The sequence below is a fragment of the Psittacula echo genome, assembly GCF_963264785.1.
Source record: "Psittacula echo genome assembly, chromosome: 6".
In the NCBI taxonomy this organism is placed as follows: domain Eukaryota; kingdom Metazoa; phylum Chordata; class Aves; order Psittaciformes; family Psittacidae; genus Psittacula; species Psittacula echo.
Window position 1 is genome coordinate 29,975,369 of NC_137743.1, and position 19,063 is coordinate 29,994,431.

The window sequence follows — 19,063 nt, forward strand, 5'->3', positions numbered from 1 at the left end:
ATATACGTGACTTTACTGATACTCTGCAAAGAGAACAGTACTAGGTTTATTCAGCTATCTAGGTGTTATTGGTTAATATAAGCTTTGTCTAACTAAGCAATATTAATCAACAATGACTTCTTTGTATATCTTGTTTCAATGCTGGATTGCATCTATGAAAGCAGCCCTTCGAAGAGCATTTGTAGAGAATAAAATTCTTTACTGCTCCTTCAAATGCATGTACATGCTTTATGGAAGAAGGACAATCTTCAAGTAACTTCACAGAAATTAATATAAATACACATCAGCTCTTGTAAACATGCCCACAGGCACCTCTCATACAACCACAGAGTATTCTTCTTCAGGTTTTTTCCATATCTGCAAAACTGGAAAAGTGAGGCTATCTTCTTCCTGGGTGCTTATATGCAGAGGTTTTGAATTTTATGAAGTTAAATATGTATAAGTGCAAAGTTTTAATCATCACTGCATAGACTGTACGTATGTAAAAGGTAATACACATAGCTCCATTAGGACCCAGAACAGCTTCATGTCCACCTTGTGCCTTTCAGTTTTAACAAATGGCTTCCAGAGTATTACAACACTAATAGCTGCCATGTATCAACAACACACAAGGACATTCAGAAATACTCAGAATTTGTCCATGTGGAAAGAAAGGGACGGTATAGTGTCAGTCATTATTCTAGATCTCTATACAGTTCTTCAGTGGAAAAGAGACTTCTAAGTATAGGGTACAATCCAAAACTGAGAAATTGATAAAGGTAACACAAAGAATGGCACTGATACTAAGGGCCACCAACTGTAGAGATATTCAAATTTAAGAAAGGGAATTATACAAGGATATGGCAAGAAACAAAGAGAATACTAAAAAGGAGCAGTTAAAAAAGCAAGAAGCCTTGGGGAGAGTTAAGAGTACTGCAGGGCATAGGTCAGCTCTTCAAAAATGGATTGCTTAAGCAAAGACAGGGAAGCCCATAAGACACGGCAAGTCAAATGTAAGCAGGAAATTCAGAGCGCTAAAAGACAATTTAAAAAGTGCCTGCAAATGAAGATCACTGTGCTAGTAAACAGCTCTTTAAATACATCAATAACGGGAAGCCAGTTAGGAAAGCAGTCGAACTGCTGTATGTCAAAGGTGTAAAAGGGACAGATGGGGACGATGATAAAGCTGTAGAGAAGCTCAGTGAATTCTTTACATCAGACTTTACTGCTGAAATCTTTAGGGAGATTTCCACATCTATTGCACTCTCTTCCAAATCTGGCAGAGAAGCCAGGTCAATGTGAAGTAAATTTAGGAAATACTAGACCAAACAAGGAAGTTAGATGTTAATAAATCACTGGGGAGAACAATGTTCACACAAGTTCTGAAGAAACTCAAAATATGAATTTGAAGAAACACTAAGCAAGGTGTGAAGCCATCATTATAGATAGCCTCTGTACCAAAGGACTCATAGATCCTGCTTGCATAACTCTCAGCTACAGAAAGGGCTGTACAGGGGGACCTGGGAACAACATTATGGCAAGTCTGACTTGATTCACAGAAAGAGTGAGCACATTAGAAAAAATAAGGAAAATGATAGAGCTTAACAGACAGTTTTTAAGATGGAGAGGAATCAGCAGTGCAGTACTTAGGATTAGTGCTGCGACTGGTGTTAAACGGCATGCTCATCAATGACAACGCTAACTGGGGAAAATGTTGGCAGGTAGGCTTTAGCATAGATAAATTTCAAGTAATTCATCCAGGCAATACCAGCTCTAACCACTCCTACTCAGAAGATGGAGCCATCCTTGACAGTTCTCTAAAGTCACTGGTTCAGTGTTCAGCAGCAGTCAAAAAAGCCAGCAAAACATGAGGCATCATCAGAAAGAAAACAAGACAGGGCATTTCTGCCACAACTTGAGTGCTGTGACCTGCTTTCTACATACCAAGAAAGACATAGTAATGGTAGAGGGATGCAGAAAAAGGCAACAAAATGGAAATGGAACAGATACTTTACACATAGAGACTAAAAAGGCTGGGACATCTCAGCTTGGAGAGAAGGCAGCTGAAGGTGCCTAAGGCCAGGTATAACACAAAACCTACCAACTACTCAATGCAGAACCACTATTTGCCAAACCCTACAACACTTAGAACAAGGCAGTACTTGCTGAAATGAGCAATAAAGCCATTTAAATAGAAAATACTTGTTTACCCAGCAGATTCCAAGCTTCTGGAACTTGCTATCATGCAAGGCTGTAAAGGCAAAGGGTATCCATAGGTTCAAAACAGTATTAAACTCCTGGACAACAGGTCCATAAATAGACACTTAAGGGACTAAACAGGTATGTATCCTTTAATATTCTTAACGGAGGGCTGTGGAAACTGGAGAGGTAGGGAGGGAAGTAGATCTCAAAACCAGCTGTTCAAGAATTGTCTGTTAACTTGCTGGACACAATGCTGGGCTAACTGGAACAGTGAGGCAGTTTGGATCTTATTCAGTTTTTAGATAGACTCAGCATTCCCACATGCTGCACCACTTCCTGAGGATAAGCAATGACCAAGATCCATCACTGCTTCAGAAAAGGACCTCCTGCCACTGTGACAACCAGACTAGAATTTACTGCATGTTTTAATACAGGAATATGGTCTTAGAGATCTGCTTTCTCCCAATATGCTGACCACTGTCTCTTAGTATTGAACGACAATTATTCATAAACAATGCAATGCAATAAAATATACATATGGCTGGTATTCTTTCTCCTGTGCAGCTTCTGGATTAACTTTTTTATTTCTCTACTCTAACACCAGCAAAGGAGCAAGTTGATAGAAAACAAACATATTCATTATCTCTCATAGCAGTGGTGGGAGTGGGACAGGGACAGATAGGAACAGCAAAGAAAAGGACATAAAACAATTTAGTTACAGGTGTCAGAGCTCTTTTTACACTTCTTCCCCTGAAAGCACCTTTTATGTCTCTAGGTATGGTACAGGCATCCATAAGTAATTATTTTATCAATCCAGGTAAACGAAGATTTTAATTCATTTTTTTAATTCATCACAAAGTTTCATTTTATAACACCATCTTTGAAGACAGTAAGTTGTTTATACCTCAAAAAAATTTAATCAGCAATGCCGTATTTCCTGTCTTGTAAGTGAAATGCAAACTTGGACAGAATTAAAAAAACCTCACAAGAAATGTAGTGAGTTTGTCTTCCAGACAATAAACCTTTGTTTGGAGGCTCAGTTTCATTCATAATCTTACAACTCTCACAGCTTTAAAAGAAAATACTTTTGTTTGGTTCCTGGGGGAAAAAAAATTCTGTTACACAGAATAAAAACTAACAAAGTTCAACAAAGTTAACTCTCATGCCTGCTCTTGACAGCCTGTCTCATAAGCTATGCTTGTAATAAAACAAGTTAGAAAGGAACTAGCACTGGAAAGCTATGTAATGAATTCCATTCACCACAGAACACATAACAGGCATGAACAGACATGAAATACCACACATTTTTCTCCTTAATTTGGTGAAAAGCAGGCTATGTTACTACAGTTCCATACTCCACTACTAATAACCATACATTGCGCTAAAATAGTATACAGGTACCTGTCGCACATACAGGATCCTGCACAGTGCTCACGCACTGAGGAGCAGTCACAGCAAGTTCAAAGCAGATTACATTAGTTGTCACACAAAGTACAAATTATCTAAAAAAAAAAAACAAACTAAAGTAATATGACATCAAGTACTAAAATGTATTTACACATTTATATTTACTTTTACCATCTTAGACAAAGCAAGAGAGTTTGCAGTTAGAGGATATTACATTAAGTCTAAGGTCAAGAGCATGCAGGTAGAGAAAGGAGAAAGGTCTGCGCTATTTTACCTGGAAAATGATTTGAACATCACTGACTTTGTCCTTGCTGTTGAGATGCCTTGTGAGTCTTAAACCTTTGCAACCTCATTTGCTGGGTGTCATCACAGGCCAGTCAGGAACCGAAACCCTATTTCTGTTCATGCTAACCAGGCCTATCAATTTAGCCTCCATACCTCAACATTCAGAGCTACAGAATGGAAATAGCTTGGAGAAGGAATATAACTTCAAATATAACTCGAATATAACTTTGAGTTTCCTATCAGATAAGAGCTAAATAGACTGAATGAGAACTAAATACTTAGTCACCTCAGACAAACTAGACAATGGCACAATTTCAGCTAAAATGAAGGAGCAATATTTCTGCTAAGTTTGGAGGCATTTCAAGAATACCAATATAAAACAGCCTTTTAAACAGTCACAATGACTTTTACTCTTTTTGAGGTGTCCTTAATTGATCAGTAAGTAGCCCAGTACCTATGTTCAGCTTGACTTAAACATGTAACTTGAGCAAAATTCCCCATCCGTTGCAATAGTACTCAGGTTCCACAGGTCAGGGCTCAGGCAAAAATGGAGGGAGTGCTGTTGAGCCTGCCTGGGAGGCATTCAGGCCAGCCAGGCCTGCAGATACAGCACAGCTCCTGCCTCTCACCTGCACCTCCATGTGAGAGGATTCCCACGCAGATACTCACTACCATCCCACAGCCACACCTTTATTCACAACCCACAAAATGACACTGTAACTGGTGTGCGTGATGGGTTGCACAGTGGTGCAGCCTGTCAGGAGGCCATGAGCCATCCCGAGATGGTCCCATCCGGTTCCCACCGGCTCAGGCACTGAGGGGGGCCCCACACACTAGAGCCTGGTCATGGCGCCGAAACATCTGTCAGCCAGAGAAGCACCTGGATACAAGGTGCTGGGGAAAGAATATGGTGCTGCTGAGGGCTGGAGACACTCTGTGGGGTCCTCCATGGCAAAGGGGCAGGGACACTCCCAAGGGACAGTCTGCCTTAGCACTGCTGTGATTCTATAACTTGCAATGATGATGATGAGGGACAGGGATGAATAAGCATTTATCTAAGTTACTTTGTTAATCATTTGTGGTGGTCTTGTTCCTCAGTATCTGAGTTAGTGATCAGAAGTCTGTACTGATTGCCAAAAATAAAAAAATTATCTGACTCAAGCCTGTTTTGCCAGCAACACAGAGGTAGCTTGCCACAAGCTGTCCTGCATGAGTACTACATGCTGTTAAGGCACATCCCTGAGAAGGGCTGAAGGAAGCACAGAATGCAAACTCTGCAACTCCCGTGGGAATGCTGACTTAATTCAGACTTAAAACCCAGACAGCCTCTTCTATTCAAATATGTTCACTCCACTCACAAGCACAGACATTTTCACAGCAACATGAAAAACTGCTGTACTGCAAAGAACAGGAAAGTGAGTAGGAAGAAGAAAGGGAAATAAGACAATGAAACAAATGTTCTTTCACCACTCCTCTCTCTGTGAGAAAGATGCATCCAAACATGCATAGACACACAAGCCAGGATCTCTTCCTAAAAGAACTGCACAATACGTGCTCAGATTTTTGCTTGCTCTTACTGATAGGAGTTCAGTCAGTGTGAAATACCTCCAGATGGTTTCAAGTTACAACCAGGGGAAGTAGTACCATAAAATTCCTCACAGCCACCCAGACCATTACTCTTCTATTTTCTTCCATGTGGGGTCATCACACCCCCTCTGGAAAGCTTAGAGGTGTGATACCACCGCAGGCATCTTCAGAGAGAGCCTGACAATGGTGTATTATGAGGCTTCTTGTAACATCCTTTCAATATTCTTAAGGTCCAGTGATTTAGAGAAGAGGGTCTTTTGTGTCTTCTGTCAGTTCCAGGAAGCTCCTGTCACTGGCATGGAGACTGCATATGGAAAAGAGCTGCTAAATGGACCAGCTAAAAGAATATAGGCCCAGTTTCACTCCCACATTACTGAAAACCATGAATGCTACAACTCTGTTGAGGTCAGAGGAATTGCACTGCTCTGGTGCTGGGGGTGAGACACCCATGCACCAGCTGTTACATTTCAAAGCCGGGGCTCGCCCTGCCACCGTCTCACAGGCTCTGCCTGATAGGTACCCCCTGAGGCCACCAATGCCAGAATGTCAGTGCTTAAACAGCAGCAGCATGTGTACAGGAAGATCCCACCAATCTAACCCACAACAGCACTGCAGGAAACTTGCACTGCACAAAATGGTAAAGGTTTCTTGCCTCCAAAACTAGGCTGGGCTTGAATGAGTGGTTTGGAGTGCTAGTAACTTTTTCAGACATGACGCGTTGACTTAATACTTTCCTCTTCTTCCACAAAAGGAAAGCGATGCTTATGATCATAAAAGATCTAAGGTAAATAACCTGAGTAAAGCAGGCCATTTTTAATAAATCTCTCTTTCCAGTGTATTTTAAATGCAGCCTGTTTATTGTTTCTGTTTTGTAACTTACCTTTTGATATAAGCAACACTATAAGGTTATACAGATAGTTGTTCCTTGACCTAGAACATGCCCTCACACTTTCTTTATCCAGTCAGACTGTTAAACCTCGCTCAGGAAGCATCCTCAGTGATTTCTTTTATTGTTTTTAAATAACACTGCTTCCAAATACATGGCATAAGATAGAAGATGTGAATGAAAAATCCTTTATTTCAAGTTTTAACAAACTGCTTGTGCCATAAGGAAATAATAGAATGATATATTTATTCTGTTAAGAGACATCTTCATAAGAGTTAATGCAGAAACAAATGAAGGTACATAACTATGTACATTTTATAATGCAGTATTAAAGCAGGCATCATTATTTGCACTGTACATTTACATAGTAAATGAATGTGTGACTGTCACTAAGTAGATGTGGAAAAATCTCACATCCCCATCTTACCTTGTTTATCTATTGTTTTACACTATGAGTATTTATAAGTTTATAGCACGTATGAAAACCACATCACCTTGAAACCAAATACAACATCCTAAGCAGAACTAAAAGCTGCTAGCTGTAGTTCCTTTAACTCATACTGCCTCATACTCTTACAAGCCATAAAAGCAAGCAGGAAACTTGCCATACTTCCCGGCAGATAAGAACAGCTAACTCACAAAACCAGGGATCCTTTCATTACTGGAACAGCTCGGAGCATGTTTATGCCAGACCAAGCATCACTGTGTCTCTCCAGCCATTCAAATCCTGATCCTCTTTGTAAGAGTATTTGCAACTCAGTCCTTGGTCTCCCCATTACACACTCACCCCTTAATATTTTACTGAGTTTAACAATCAGGATAGTGATATTTTTGTTACTTAGCAGCATTTCCTACTGAAAGCTGGATTACGCTGGTTTAAACAGCTTATAAAAGGTCTTGGAATGAAACTACAGGCTTGGCAGTCAGATTATCCTTCACTACACAGTTCCAGTATCATTTTAGGCACATCTTGCTGTACAGACATCGTCCTGTGATTCTGCAAATACCCCAGATCACAAGCCAGCTGAAAACCAGGAGAAGCAGCAGTACAAGGCAACTCAGAAAAATAGTATTAACCCGCTGTACAGCAATTAGAAATAAACTGCAGTAGGCACGTAAAATGGCACATGCCATCACTCACTTTCCTCAGCCAGGAAGTCTGCAGCTTCAAGCCACATGTGGACTCTCCGCAATTATCACATTTCTCAAGGAGAAGCAGCAAGTGATGCACGTGTCTGGCAACTAGACCATCTCTTCCTTCTCCCACAGGTTATATCTTCTACTTTCAAACAGAACGTGCAGTGTGCTTTAAGCCTTTCTTGATGAAAAAAACAACTGAAAACATCCCTTTGTGACAATTCTATATTTTATGGCACATCTGCTGCATCACAAGCCCTGAAAGTGCTTTTGGCACCAAGAATCCTGTGCATACAAAACAGTCCTTCAGTCTGACTATTTAATATGCCATCAGCTGGCCATGCGAACTAATTTAATCCAATTATAGTACAGGTGATGAAATCAAGCTGACTCTTACTGAAGAATCATCAGCAAGAATCTCCTCAAAACATAAGACACTGCAGCTTGCTAGAGTTATTTGGACAGTTGAGACACCATAGTGAAGTTTGCAATGCTCAGACTTGTTATAACAAAGGTAAGTGCCAAAAAACTGCTTTGCACCAGCAAGTAGAAGAGGAAAGGGATTCAACAAGAACACACTTTGTAAAGAACTGTAATCCTAAGAACTTAATTGCCTTTGGCAAGAGCTGCATCCCATTGCTTTCTCAAAAGTAATTTTATCTGCAACTTGATGTTCAGAGCTACAGCAATGAATGGAGTGGGGGAGGAAAAGAAACTGGGGGAACCAGTGAGAGAACTAAAGCTATCAGTCTGTCTAATATATAAGGTACTGGTATGTGCAACGCCTGATCTACACATCCGATGACTCTGGAAAACTCCCATAGAAGCAAATGGACACTGACTCACATCCAGGCTCTTTAAGCACCTACAGAGGCAGGGAAATTTGTTGTTGAATTACACACCTGTATTTATACTTCAGGATTTATGTAGGAGCGGCCTCCTACATTGAGTAAGCCCCTATAGATCAGTATAAATTTGAAGGTACGGCCAGAGTTTGTTTCTTTTCCCTGTCTGCTTATAATGCAGCACTCCCAAATATTTTACAATATGTTAACCCCAATCCATTGTTCCCACATCAATGGAAAACTCAGAGGTAAATAATGCACCAAGCCTCTTTAATTAAATAAGGAGTTTGGGGGAGGAGTTTCTGCAGACCCTTTTAAATCTTAAAGCCTGCCAACTGGATGAACAAAAGGTAGATTAGGCTCACATGATAAATCCCAGTAAATCTAAAAAGCCTATGTTAATAAGTCACTAAGAGATTTCTCCCACCCCCCTAGAACTTCTCTTCACCAGAAGTGAGAGTTAAGATTATTTTAGCAGGTTTGGTTTCCAGCAGCATTAAATGGGTATATGCCTCATGGAGCTCTAATCTCCTCATTTCTATAGAGCTCAATTCTCCTTTCATTCCTGCTAAAGGAGAATCAGTTATTTCTAGCTTTTTATGTAGGGAGCAGCTGCTGAAACTTCAGAGGCAAAAAAAGTTTATGAAATTGGTCGAGATCACAGGAAAATTAAACTGAAGTTCTATATTGCTTTAATAGCAATGGCAACAACAGAGGTACAAAAGTATTTTCATTTCATTTTGGTATTTCTTTCATGTAGCAGATTGCAAATGAGCCTTTAAAATTTTCATTCATAAGTTAGTGTTCAGTAGCTTGTTCACAGAGGCAAATGACCTGTTAGTCTGGCAATTAGTATACTCTTCTGTTTGCAGTGAGGCTTAATGAAGACATTATTAGAGACAGACCTTACTGAAGCACATTCAACAGACCTTTTACAATTGCTCAGCAAAGAACCAGATTTTAGCAAAACCAATACAATAACCACAGACAACATAGGTGACATTTAAAGCTGTGATAAACTTTTAAGAAGTCCAGAGCCTACATGGAACCATCTGGCTTCACTAATGAATTCTTTCCAACATTATAGATTAATCATATCTTCTCTGTGTGCAGTGCTGAAATCCAAACAACATATGTAATTCTAATATACATCGTGGAAGCATTTCTATCAGTTAAGGGAATGAAGGCAGCTGTACAAGACTTGCTAAGATTCTGTCTGGAACAGTGGAAGCCACTGTCATCATTCAGGCTCAGAAAAAGTTTTGAAAGTCCACAGCAACAGATAAGCAACATGCTTTTAGAGCAATGAGAGAAAGGATATCCAAACTTCCAATGGAGGGTTAAAAATGATCAATTTCACATCAAAGAGTGTATTAACCAGTCAAGGAAATAAAAACAAAACAAAAAAACCAACAAACAAATAAGCAAACAAAAAACCAACCAGAAACTATCTTTGTTACCCCCTAACTCATACCTGTGGAATACAGTTTGGAAAAGCTTTTGCACACAGTTCTAAACACAGCAAAAGTAAACAACTGCAGTATGTTTGACAAGTTTATGAAGGAGAGGAGATGAGCCGTTCTGCAAACGCAGGATGAAGCAGTCCAGGATCCCTTCCAGCCCATCCTCAGGCCTGAACCCAAACTACCTAGAAGAGTCCAACAACCATAGACTGTGGTTCCCAGTTCTCCAGAGTCTAACCAAAAACATTAAACCTCTCCCTACATGGCTTTCAAACAAAGCTTCTGAGCACACTTTCTGGATTTAGACATCCACACTTTTAAGATGCAGCATTTGGAGCAGTTCTGAACTCCATTTACATCTGCATTTTGTTTTAGGAGGGCTCTGAAAACAATTTGTAGCTGTTGGTTTATAACTTTTCTAATACGGTGTGTTTGGCTTGAGTAAGGATATTGGTATGGATTTCGATTGACTGTAAAAACCGGATCATCGCCCAGAGGAAGTCCTGATGGTCTTAAAGGAGGAGTCAGGGAGAACTCAAACCAGATCAAAAAGTGGTGAAAAATCATGCGTCTGTTAGATTTAACTTAAGCCAATAACAATATGTAATCACTGCTTATTTCAGACTTTATAAATTTCCTTTCAGCATTATACAAGTGAACCAACAGAACTTCACTGATTTATTTCCTTCATCCTCCTTTGCACCATGTAGCAAGGCAAACTAGAGCTATGAAGAGATGCTTGCAACAGTGAAGTATCAGATTGCTAACTTTCTTTGCAGCAGACCTTGTAAGATTTCCCTACAAGACCAATAAAAATTGGGTCAGTGATGTTAACAACTATGAGGCTCCCACATTTATACAAAATCCTAGCTGTGATACGTATTAAACCAGGCATTTTCTTTCTGCTTATGTCTCTCTAAAAAGGTTAAATACCATTAATATAACACACACCAGCACAGGACCTGCTGCCTCCATTTCTAATGAATGGTCCTCTGGTAGCAAGCATTCACCTACTACAACCAACAGAGTCCAGTTCCTGCTGAAGTTAGAACACTTTTCTTGTAGTGTTAATATGCAAAATGCTAAGGACAAGTGTAACATGGAAATGTTTTATATGAGCACTATGCTACAGACTAGACCCTATAGTGATTAGCTACAGAACAGCACTATCATTTGAGGAAACAGAAGATATTGTGTGTATGTGCCAGATGAAAATTAACTATTTGTGCCATCTGACAGTTATTAGTAAATTGAATTCTGGTTTAAAAAACAGAAGACTCCTAAAATGTGTTCTTATAGCCTAGTTCCAGGAACATGTCAGCAAATATAAAGTTGCACAGGAAGACACATCCCATATTTGGCAAGTAATAATGCAAGTCATTAGGAAAAAAAATAAAGACATGTAGGAAGTACGGGGAGGGAGACAGTCATTCTGTTTAGGATTTGAAATGTGAGAGGAATTACTCCTCCCCTTACAGCTTCACTGACAGAAATGGCATTTCCAGCACTTCACTAAGAGGTGGCATAATTTTGGAGAGTCTTAGTGAGGAATACACCTTGTAAATCAATGCTCACCCTTCACAGAGTTCAGGGGTCAGACACCATCAGAAGCAGGATGTGTGGAAGCAGATATTTGCATTTATCCTCTCAGCTGTTCCCTTTGTAGAGAGCATAATCTAGGCTTCAAAACACTTTAAATTCTATTTCTGACTCGGGATGAAGTACCCCTATGGATTTACTCTGCAGAAGAAAAGACTGGGGATACAAAGTATCTATAAGCTGTAAGACAAAGAATCTTTCCCATCACTTCTCATTCCTGGTCTCCAGCCCCTGTTCATCTGCCATGCCACTCCTTCCAGCTTGAGCGCAGGGAGCGGTGCCAGGCCACAGTTCCAGATGTGCACATATAGAAAAGAGGATTATATGGCAGAGAATCCCCCAAAGCATATTGCTCCATAGCCTGAAAGCAGCATGCAGAGAAGTGATTTCACATCCTCTCCCATTCCCACAAGTTAATGATTTTAAGCAGTCACCTCCTTTCTCCATCCTTATGCAGGATGTTGAAGTGCTGTCAGCAGGATTTATCTTTGAGACCCTAAGCACGTTGTGCAACACAGTACAAATTACTTTAAGAACCGCAGAAGTTAAAAAAAAAAAAAAAAAAACCAAAACAAAAACAAAAAACACCCAAACAACCCAACAAACAAGAAAAAAAAAAAAAGGAAAAAAAAAACCCAAACCAAACAAAAACCCCAAACCAACAAACAACACCTACATTTTGTCTGAAACATGAGAGATGCAGACATGCAACGACAGAACATTTCTACATGTGCCTCCACATACACGACCTTATGTTTGAAAGTCCAAGGGAGAGCTAAAGAGACAATCATTTCAGCCTAACTTATAAGTGCTCGTTCTTAACTAACCTGAGCTACCTGCCAACAGAGAACAATAAGACTCTAACAAATCACACATAAAAGATGACAAATACTTACTATGAGGTTTACTTGCTCTCGGGCTGACGCGCTCTGGGAGGGGAGCAGGAGGTGAGCTCTTCTCTCTGCAGAAACCCAGCAGCCGCTCTTGCCGGGGACTGGGTGAGAGCTGGGCTGAGACACCCTCTGGAAACGCGCGGCTCCGATGCTCCAAGCTTGGCATGTGCCCACCGCCTGCTCCGCTGGGCTGGCCCACTGCGGGCGGCTACCACGTCCCTCCGGAGGAGCAGGTTTCCCTCCTCCTTCCCCGCCTACTCCACCTCCACCTCCCCCTGCAGAGGATGCCCCGGTGCCCCCTCCCCGTGCCCGCCCCCGGGCTTCCCGCCGCGTCCCAGAGCGTATCCGGCGCAGAGAGCCCCGCGGGGGTGGGAAGTGCTGGCGGAGCTCCCCCGGCCTCAGCCCACCTGCTGCTCAGCTCGGCTCGTAGCCGCTGCTCCGGGGACGAGCGGAGCTGCTGGGGAAGTGGTGCCCGGCAGCGATACGTGCTGCGGCCAGCGCGGCTCCCTTTAACTCCTTCCCTGCCCCGCCAACGCGGGCTGACGTCCGCCTCGAAGCCTTATTCGGCAGCGGCCATGGGGCTGGGGGAGTCTCGGACTAGCCACCGCCAGCGGCGGGGCTAGCACCTGTGGATTGCGGCTCTCACAGGTGGGGCCTCTGCTATAGGGACCTGCATGAGCGGTATAGGCCCGTGTACAGGATGGGCGGAAGGAGTGTATAGGGTGCGCATCGGTGCTATTCGGGGCCAGGCTGGCTGGCGCTTTGAGCAACCTGGTCTAGTGGAAGGTGTCCCTGTCCATGGCAGGGGGTTGGAACTGCTTGATTTTAAAGGTCCCTTCCAACCCAAACTATGCTGTGATTCTATGATAGAAATGTATACAGAAGAGTGTATAGGGATGTGGTGGCTGTGTAAGGTGTGTTTGGGGGTGTAGACAGTGTGTGTAGGGACTACATGAGGTGCATGAGTGGGAAAGCATAGCAGGGGTGTGTTTATAGGTTTTCATGGGATGTCCATGAAATGTGTGTGGGATGTATATGTATTTTCTGGACTCAGTGTATGGCTTGCGTATAGGAGGAGTGCATAGAGGATGAATGTAAAAGTCTGTATGGGATTTGGATAGGATGATTATGGGGGGGTATTTATAGGGGTTTGCATAGGAGTATGTATGGAGTGTGTAAGGGTCTGGCGTTGTAGGTCTGCCACACACTTCCTCGATTATGGGGCATTCTCTGGGACACATGGGAGCTCAGGACAGCCCTTTGTTTCTCCTAGCACCCTTGAACCTGCCTAGGTCTGGTGCCGTGGCACATCTGCCCAGGGATGACCAAATCTGGGGCAAGGGATTTAGTTTAATAAACCATTTACAGCTAATTGTGTTAAGTGCTAAAGTAGTGTAAAAGGAAGAGCAAGAGATAGATGGGGACAAACTGAATCCTCTTCAATACTGTGACCTTTGAACTGCTATTTTATAATATAGAACTAGAGACCCTGAAGGGGAAGGCTAGGGAAATCCTGGTAAATTGTAGACTTACAGCTTTTTTTATTCTAGTACTTTAAAAAGCTTTTATTTGCACATTTAAAAACAAGCAACAAAAAAACCTCAACACAACAGACTTTTTCTCGTAAATGGATTAATAGCATACATGGGAACAGACGCACCAAAAACCCAGGTTCTATGAATAAAGCCTTTCCTTTCTGTCATCTTGCTTTTTCTATGCTGTGATCAAACTACTGCTAGGTATCTTAAAATGTGATTCTGAATGGGTACCAAAAGGTGAAAGCTGCAGAGAACTTGAGAACTTGCCTCCTCAACAGGCTCTAAAATGCCTCTAGGGGTGATGGAGTAAACCACAGTCTGGGCTCTAATTCTTTCTCTCCGTCACTCTGTTTCCACTCAACAGCAGTCAACTCAGAAAAAAGTGGCCAAGATAAGCTAAGTCACAGGAAAGCTGTACTTTGCTGCAGCAATGTCAGGAGGTTTATATTTGCAGAGACCTCAATGTTTTTCGGTTTGATTCTGAGGTGAATTTTTCAGCCATTTGATAGAGAATGTGTTCTGCAACCTGAGGAGGCTTTACAAGGAGGCAGTGCAAGATGCTGCCTTTTCCTGATACATCATTTGTCTTACTGAGCACAAGCCTCTGCAAAGGGTGGGAGCAGTTACCAGTATGAGTTCATGAAAAGTTATAGCCATCCCTTTTCACTCTTTCTCTTCTGGGTGCAGTACGAAGTGAGTGAAATAGGAGGAATTGCAGCTACCTCTTCAAGGGGAAGTTGTCTGCTGGCAATGATACTTTACATACTTCTAATTCCCTTAGATAGACTATCTGCTAGGAGCACAAGATACTTTTCCTGTTTTAAAGGCTCTGTGACTTTGAAAAAAAAGATAAATAGAGATAAATAGAGACTTTATATTTAAGACTGAATCATTGAAATGGGAGTCCTAAAGAAAAGTTATTTTCAGAGGTTTGAATACGTCAGTTCTCACTGACTCTGTTGGACCTCTCTCTGCAGGTTTTCTTTTCTGTGAAGTCACAGTGGAATTTCATGAAATTTTAAGAATATCGGTAAAGTAAAGTAAACCTATGAGTTAGTACAAATACATTTTCAAGACAGCTATTACCTAGTGTACTTCACAGGTAATCTGGTAATTCATAGCATTAGCAATCAACTGTACATACATACTATGCTCATTACACATACAACAGACACATACTCATTGGCACATGAGCTGTTAAAATAAAGGTGCTTGTTATATGAACATTTTCTTTCTGAGATAAATCTTTATTTGGCATTAGAATATATAGAGAAAATGAAATCTTAAGATAGCCACACAGAGCCCGACACAAGTTTGCTTTGACTTTCTCCATGCCACAGCTGACTGAAGTCTTGTACTGGCAACACCTTTTGGGAAAGAGTTTTCTTCTCAACACTTGCAAGCATTCATTCCAAGACGCTGCTTTGCATCACACTTGTGCTTTTCTTTGCTGATTTCTAGCCTCGGCTTCATGAAACTCCTTTCTTGTAAATGCTCTCATGTCTTACCAGTTGGGAATTGCTGCTCTAGACAATCTTATAACAGCATCACTGCCTCTGCTTTCAATTTAAAATGATTGCTCAGGCCTTGAACACTCACAAAGAACAAGGCCCAGTATTGCCAGTGAACCCACATCTGCCTTCAGCTGAAAGGGAGGAGTAGGAGACGCTTGAATTGGGCTGAAAGCCACTGAGCTCCATAAGGAGAGCAGACGGTGCCCCTGCTGGGCTTCATGAGATTGACTCATTCTCAGTAGAGCTCACATATTTCTCTCTTTTTTCCTGGGTTTTTGGGTTGGGGTTTTGGAGTTTTTTTTTGATTGCAGAAGTCAGATCGAGAAGGCAGAAAAAAAAAATTAAAAAAGGTGAGGGCTCTCCCATCCTATCCCAGTAGGAGCCAGGAGGACATAACACTCCATGTTCAGTCACAGTTTCTCCCCAGAGTCCTTGCTAAAACTGTTTATCTTCTAGTTGGGCCTTTATCCTAATAGCGCTCTAGGGTGCAGGAAGTCAATAGTGCCTCTTCTTTAGATGCTGATTCTAAATCAGATCAAGCTCAAGATAACAAATGTTCATATATGACATTTAATGAATGCTGTTTGCTAGAATAATTCTGTATATTCTTAACTGGCTGCTTGAGGGGGATTTTTAATTGTAAACATCCTTCATGCAGCTGCTCCAGGGATATGTTTAGGAAACAGCGGCTGGCTGTGTTTAAAAGATTTCAACTCATCTTGACCTGCATTTAGAGTTTTGTAGCTTAAAAGCCATGGACTGTAACCAGCAAAACCCTCAGAGAGTTTATATAGCTTCTGTACAGCAAGGCACAGGAAACAAATGAAAGATGAAGTTACCCAGCTGAAGTGTCTGGAAATGTGAGTTACTGAAGTTAAACTATAGGGTTCAGATGATTATCAGGTTATTAGGAGTAAAAGAAGCAAGTCTGCATAAATGGTGTTAAGATAACCTCTCGTTTTGCATTGTTCCTTCTTCCTGATTCATTCTCTCACTGGAAATCTTCTGTAAAATCTTTTAGGATCCTTTCAGGATAAAGTTCAGAAGCTGCCTAACCACAATTGCATTTTTATATGTGTTTCCTTCTCATTTAAACTTCTGCTCCAGAAATTGCTTAAGTATAGGGTTTGTTCCCTATTATGACCCCTTATTAAGTGGGGAAACTGGTAGAATCAGATGCTTAGGAAGTAAATTTGTTAGCAAGGAACACATTCATCTCTTTGCCAAAGCTTTATTTTTCTGGCATGCTAGTGCCTGTTTCTGCAGAATATAAGCATTCATTTTAAAAAGCAAAGCAGTTTCTAGCCTCTTGAGATTAGAAGATAATCTTCTAAAAGTGAGCCACTGTAATATCTTCCCAAATCTGCAGACAGGCTAAATTATCATCCCCAGTCCTGCTTGAGTCTTTGCTACCCATGAACATAGAAAGCATTGAGAAGCCTGTGAGTTTCATACTGGAAGTAGAGATTAAGTACTTGAGGAGGGAGGAAGCCAAGAGGTCAGACACAGTGCAGTACTAACATTGACAACACTAGTTTGCTCAGCTCAGGAGCAAGAAAAATGAATTAGGTGTGTCTGCAAAAGACCACATAAGCAGTTTATGCATATCTGGTAACGTGCAGGTATCTGAGTCTTTACACTTTGAGGCTTATTGGAAAAGCGGAGCGGGGCTATAAGTATTTGATTGTTGAGGAAATAACAGATTTGGAAACTCAGCCATTTTATCCTCTTGTATTTAGAAGTTGGAATAATGTATAAGTTAGTGGCAAAATCAAGAAAAAGCTAGCAGTCACTGAACCCAGCTAAAAACGGACAGCTTCTGTTTCAAACAAACTGTTCAGATTAGCAGACCAAATATTTGGTTGGACTGCAAAAATTCTGCACCATCATGCTTCTAGAGCCACTGGCAATGACAGAGAACCTCCATTTTCATACATTAAAGCATTAAAAGCATTAATTACTTGTGCCTTTTTGAATGAAATCAATCAGCAGAATACTACTGGTTTTCATGCAAGTCAAGTGATGGATAAAGGGAATGGTTACTTTGCATTATGCAAAAAGGCATTGAGAAACAGGTACCAACTATGGCAGGGTTGAGCCTGCAAATGAGTGGATCACTATAAAGACAAAGACAATATTGCCACTCTGTATCACATAGTTAGCTTTGCCTTTTTTTTTTCATGAAATGGAAACAGATAATGCCTGCACACATGAGGGAGACGTAGCTTTTTGTCCTAATGTCTCACTTCAGCAGAACTAAGTCCCAGTTGATGTGGGGAAGGGATGGAGGGTGAGATGAATCAGAGGCTGGAAAATTTCAGCAAATATGCTTATTAACCATTTCTACCAAAGCATAGCTATGATCTGCTCAAATAATAGTTGAGAACTAGAGAGCTTCCATTATATATGCAGTTAGTGCCTGTTCCTATTCTGTCTAAAGACCAGCAAAGTAAGCTACAGAGTATAATTTACTTTTTTTACAACCTTCAGTCTCTAATCTCAATTTTTAGCCTAAAGAAAGAAGTACTGGTAATGGCTATATGGCTACAGCATGATTACAGAGACATACAATATGCTTGCCTTTTTTCCCTTTCTTTTTTCTTTTTTCCTTTTTCCTTAAAAAACAAACAAACAAACAAACAAAAATCCCCAAAGCTTTAGAATGCCATGCAAATAGTCTAACCCTTGTGAATGAAAGGTAAGAGCAGTGTGATGGAAACAATTTCTGTAAGTCTTATATAATACAGATTTGTTCCCCTGAAGAAGTGAACAAGATAAATTGAGAAGGTATATTCATGGCAATAAAGTTGTCATTAGATGAAGGTCAGATTATGTAAATTCAACAGTTATAGAGAGTAACATAGCATTTTTAAGTAAATGTTTTTGCCAGGAAATTCTGTTGCAATTATCAATCAATACTCAAACAGTGGAAAAGTAAGTAGATATTATAGTTACCTGGAAATGCAACACATGCCTGACCATGATCCAGTGTACATTTGGGATTTCCAACCACCCACAGCAGGAGTTCCACATAAATAGTTCACCATCTATATTTTGGAAGCTAACCCCAATTACACTGTAGATACATATATATAGGCTTCTGGTGTTAGAGCCAGACCTCTGTTGCAGAGCAGGGGAAAACATGCAGCTTGTGGAGGGGGAAAGCTTTACACAGTATTTCCCTGATAGTTCCAAAATAACTGTATTTGCACATCATTCATATATGGCACAAAGTTTGAAGATACCATATAGATGTAGCTGGCACAGTTTACAGATCTAGGGAGAGAGAAAATCCAGTTCTTTATTTGTCCCCTTCCTTTTTTCTTTTTTTTCCCCTCAGAGATAGAAATAGTTTTTCTTACCAAACATAATAAGAGAAACTAATCCTGCTATAGCAGTGCCCTAGTTGAGAGTATTGTCAGAAAATTCCATTTGCACTAAAAACTTTTAAGTCCCTGAGGTGTGTCAAATTTCTAAGAGTTTAACTTAAAAATGAGTTTGAACAGATTAACTAACTGGGACTTGAAGGTAAAGCTGCCTGCTCTGAAAGAAATGTGTTTTACACAGTGTTACGTGTGCTTGGTTCCTCTTTTATTCAAAGTAAGAAAAGGAGTTTTATGAAAAGAGTCTTGAATAGGGTATTTTCCTTATAAAATTGTGGAAGAGTTCCAGCCAGCCTGTAGCATTGGCTTGAACTTTGTTTTTCTCCAAAGCAAGAACCCTTCAGT

The 19,063-nt window shown here is 40.8% G+C and overlaps 1 protein-coding gene across 1 annotated transcript in view; it reads right to left on the bottom strand.

Annotated features, from left to right (window-relative positions):
* MYLK (myosin light chain kinase) overlaps positions 1-12,580 on the bottom strand; it is a gene marked incomplete at its 5' end in the record, with an annotated part of 215,674 nt that extends 203,094 nt beyond the window's left edge. Inside the window, one exon of the mRNA XM_080620716.1 lies at positions 12,287-12,580. Coding sequence (XP_080476842.1) covers positions 12,287-12,449 — 163 coding nt within the window. The remainder of the gene's footprint in view (positions 1-12,286) is intronic.
* Positions 12,581-19,063: the final 6,483 nt, after the last annotated feature.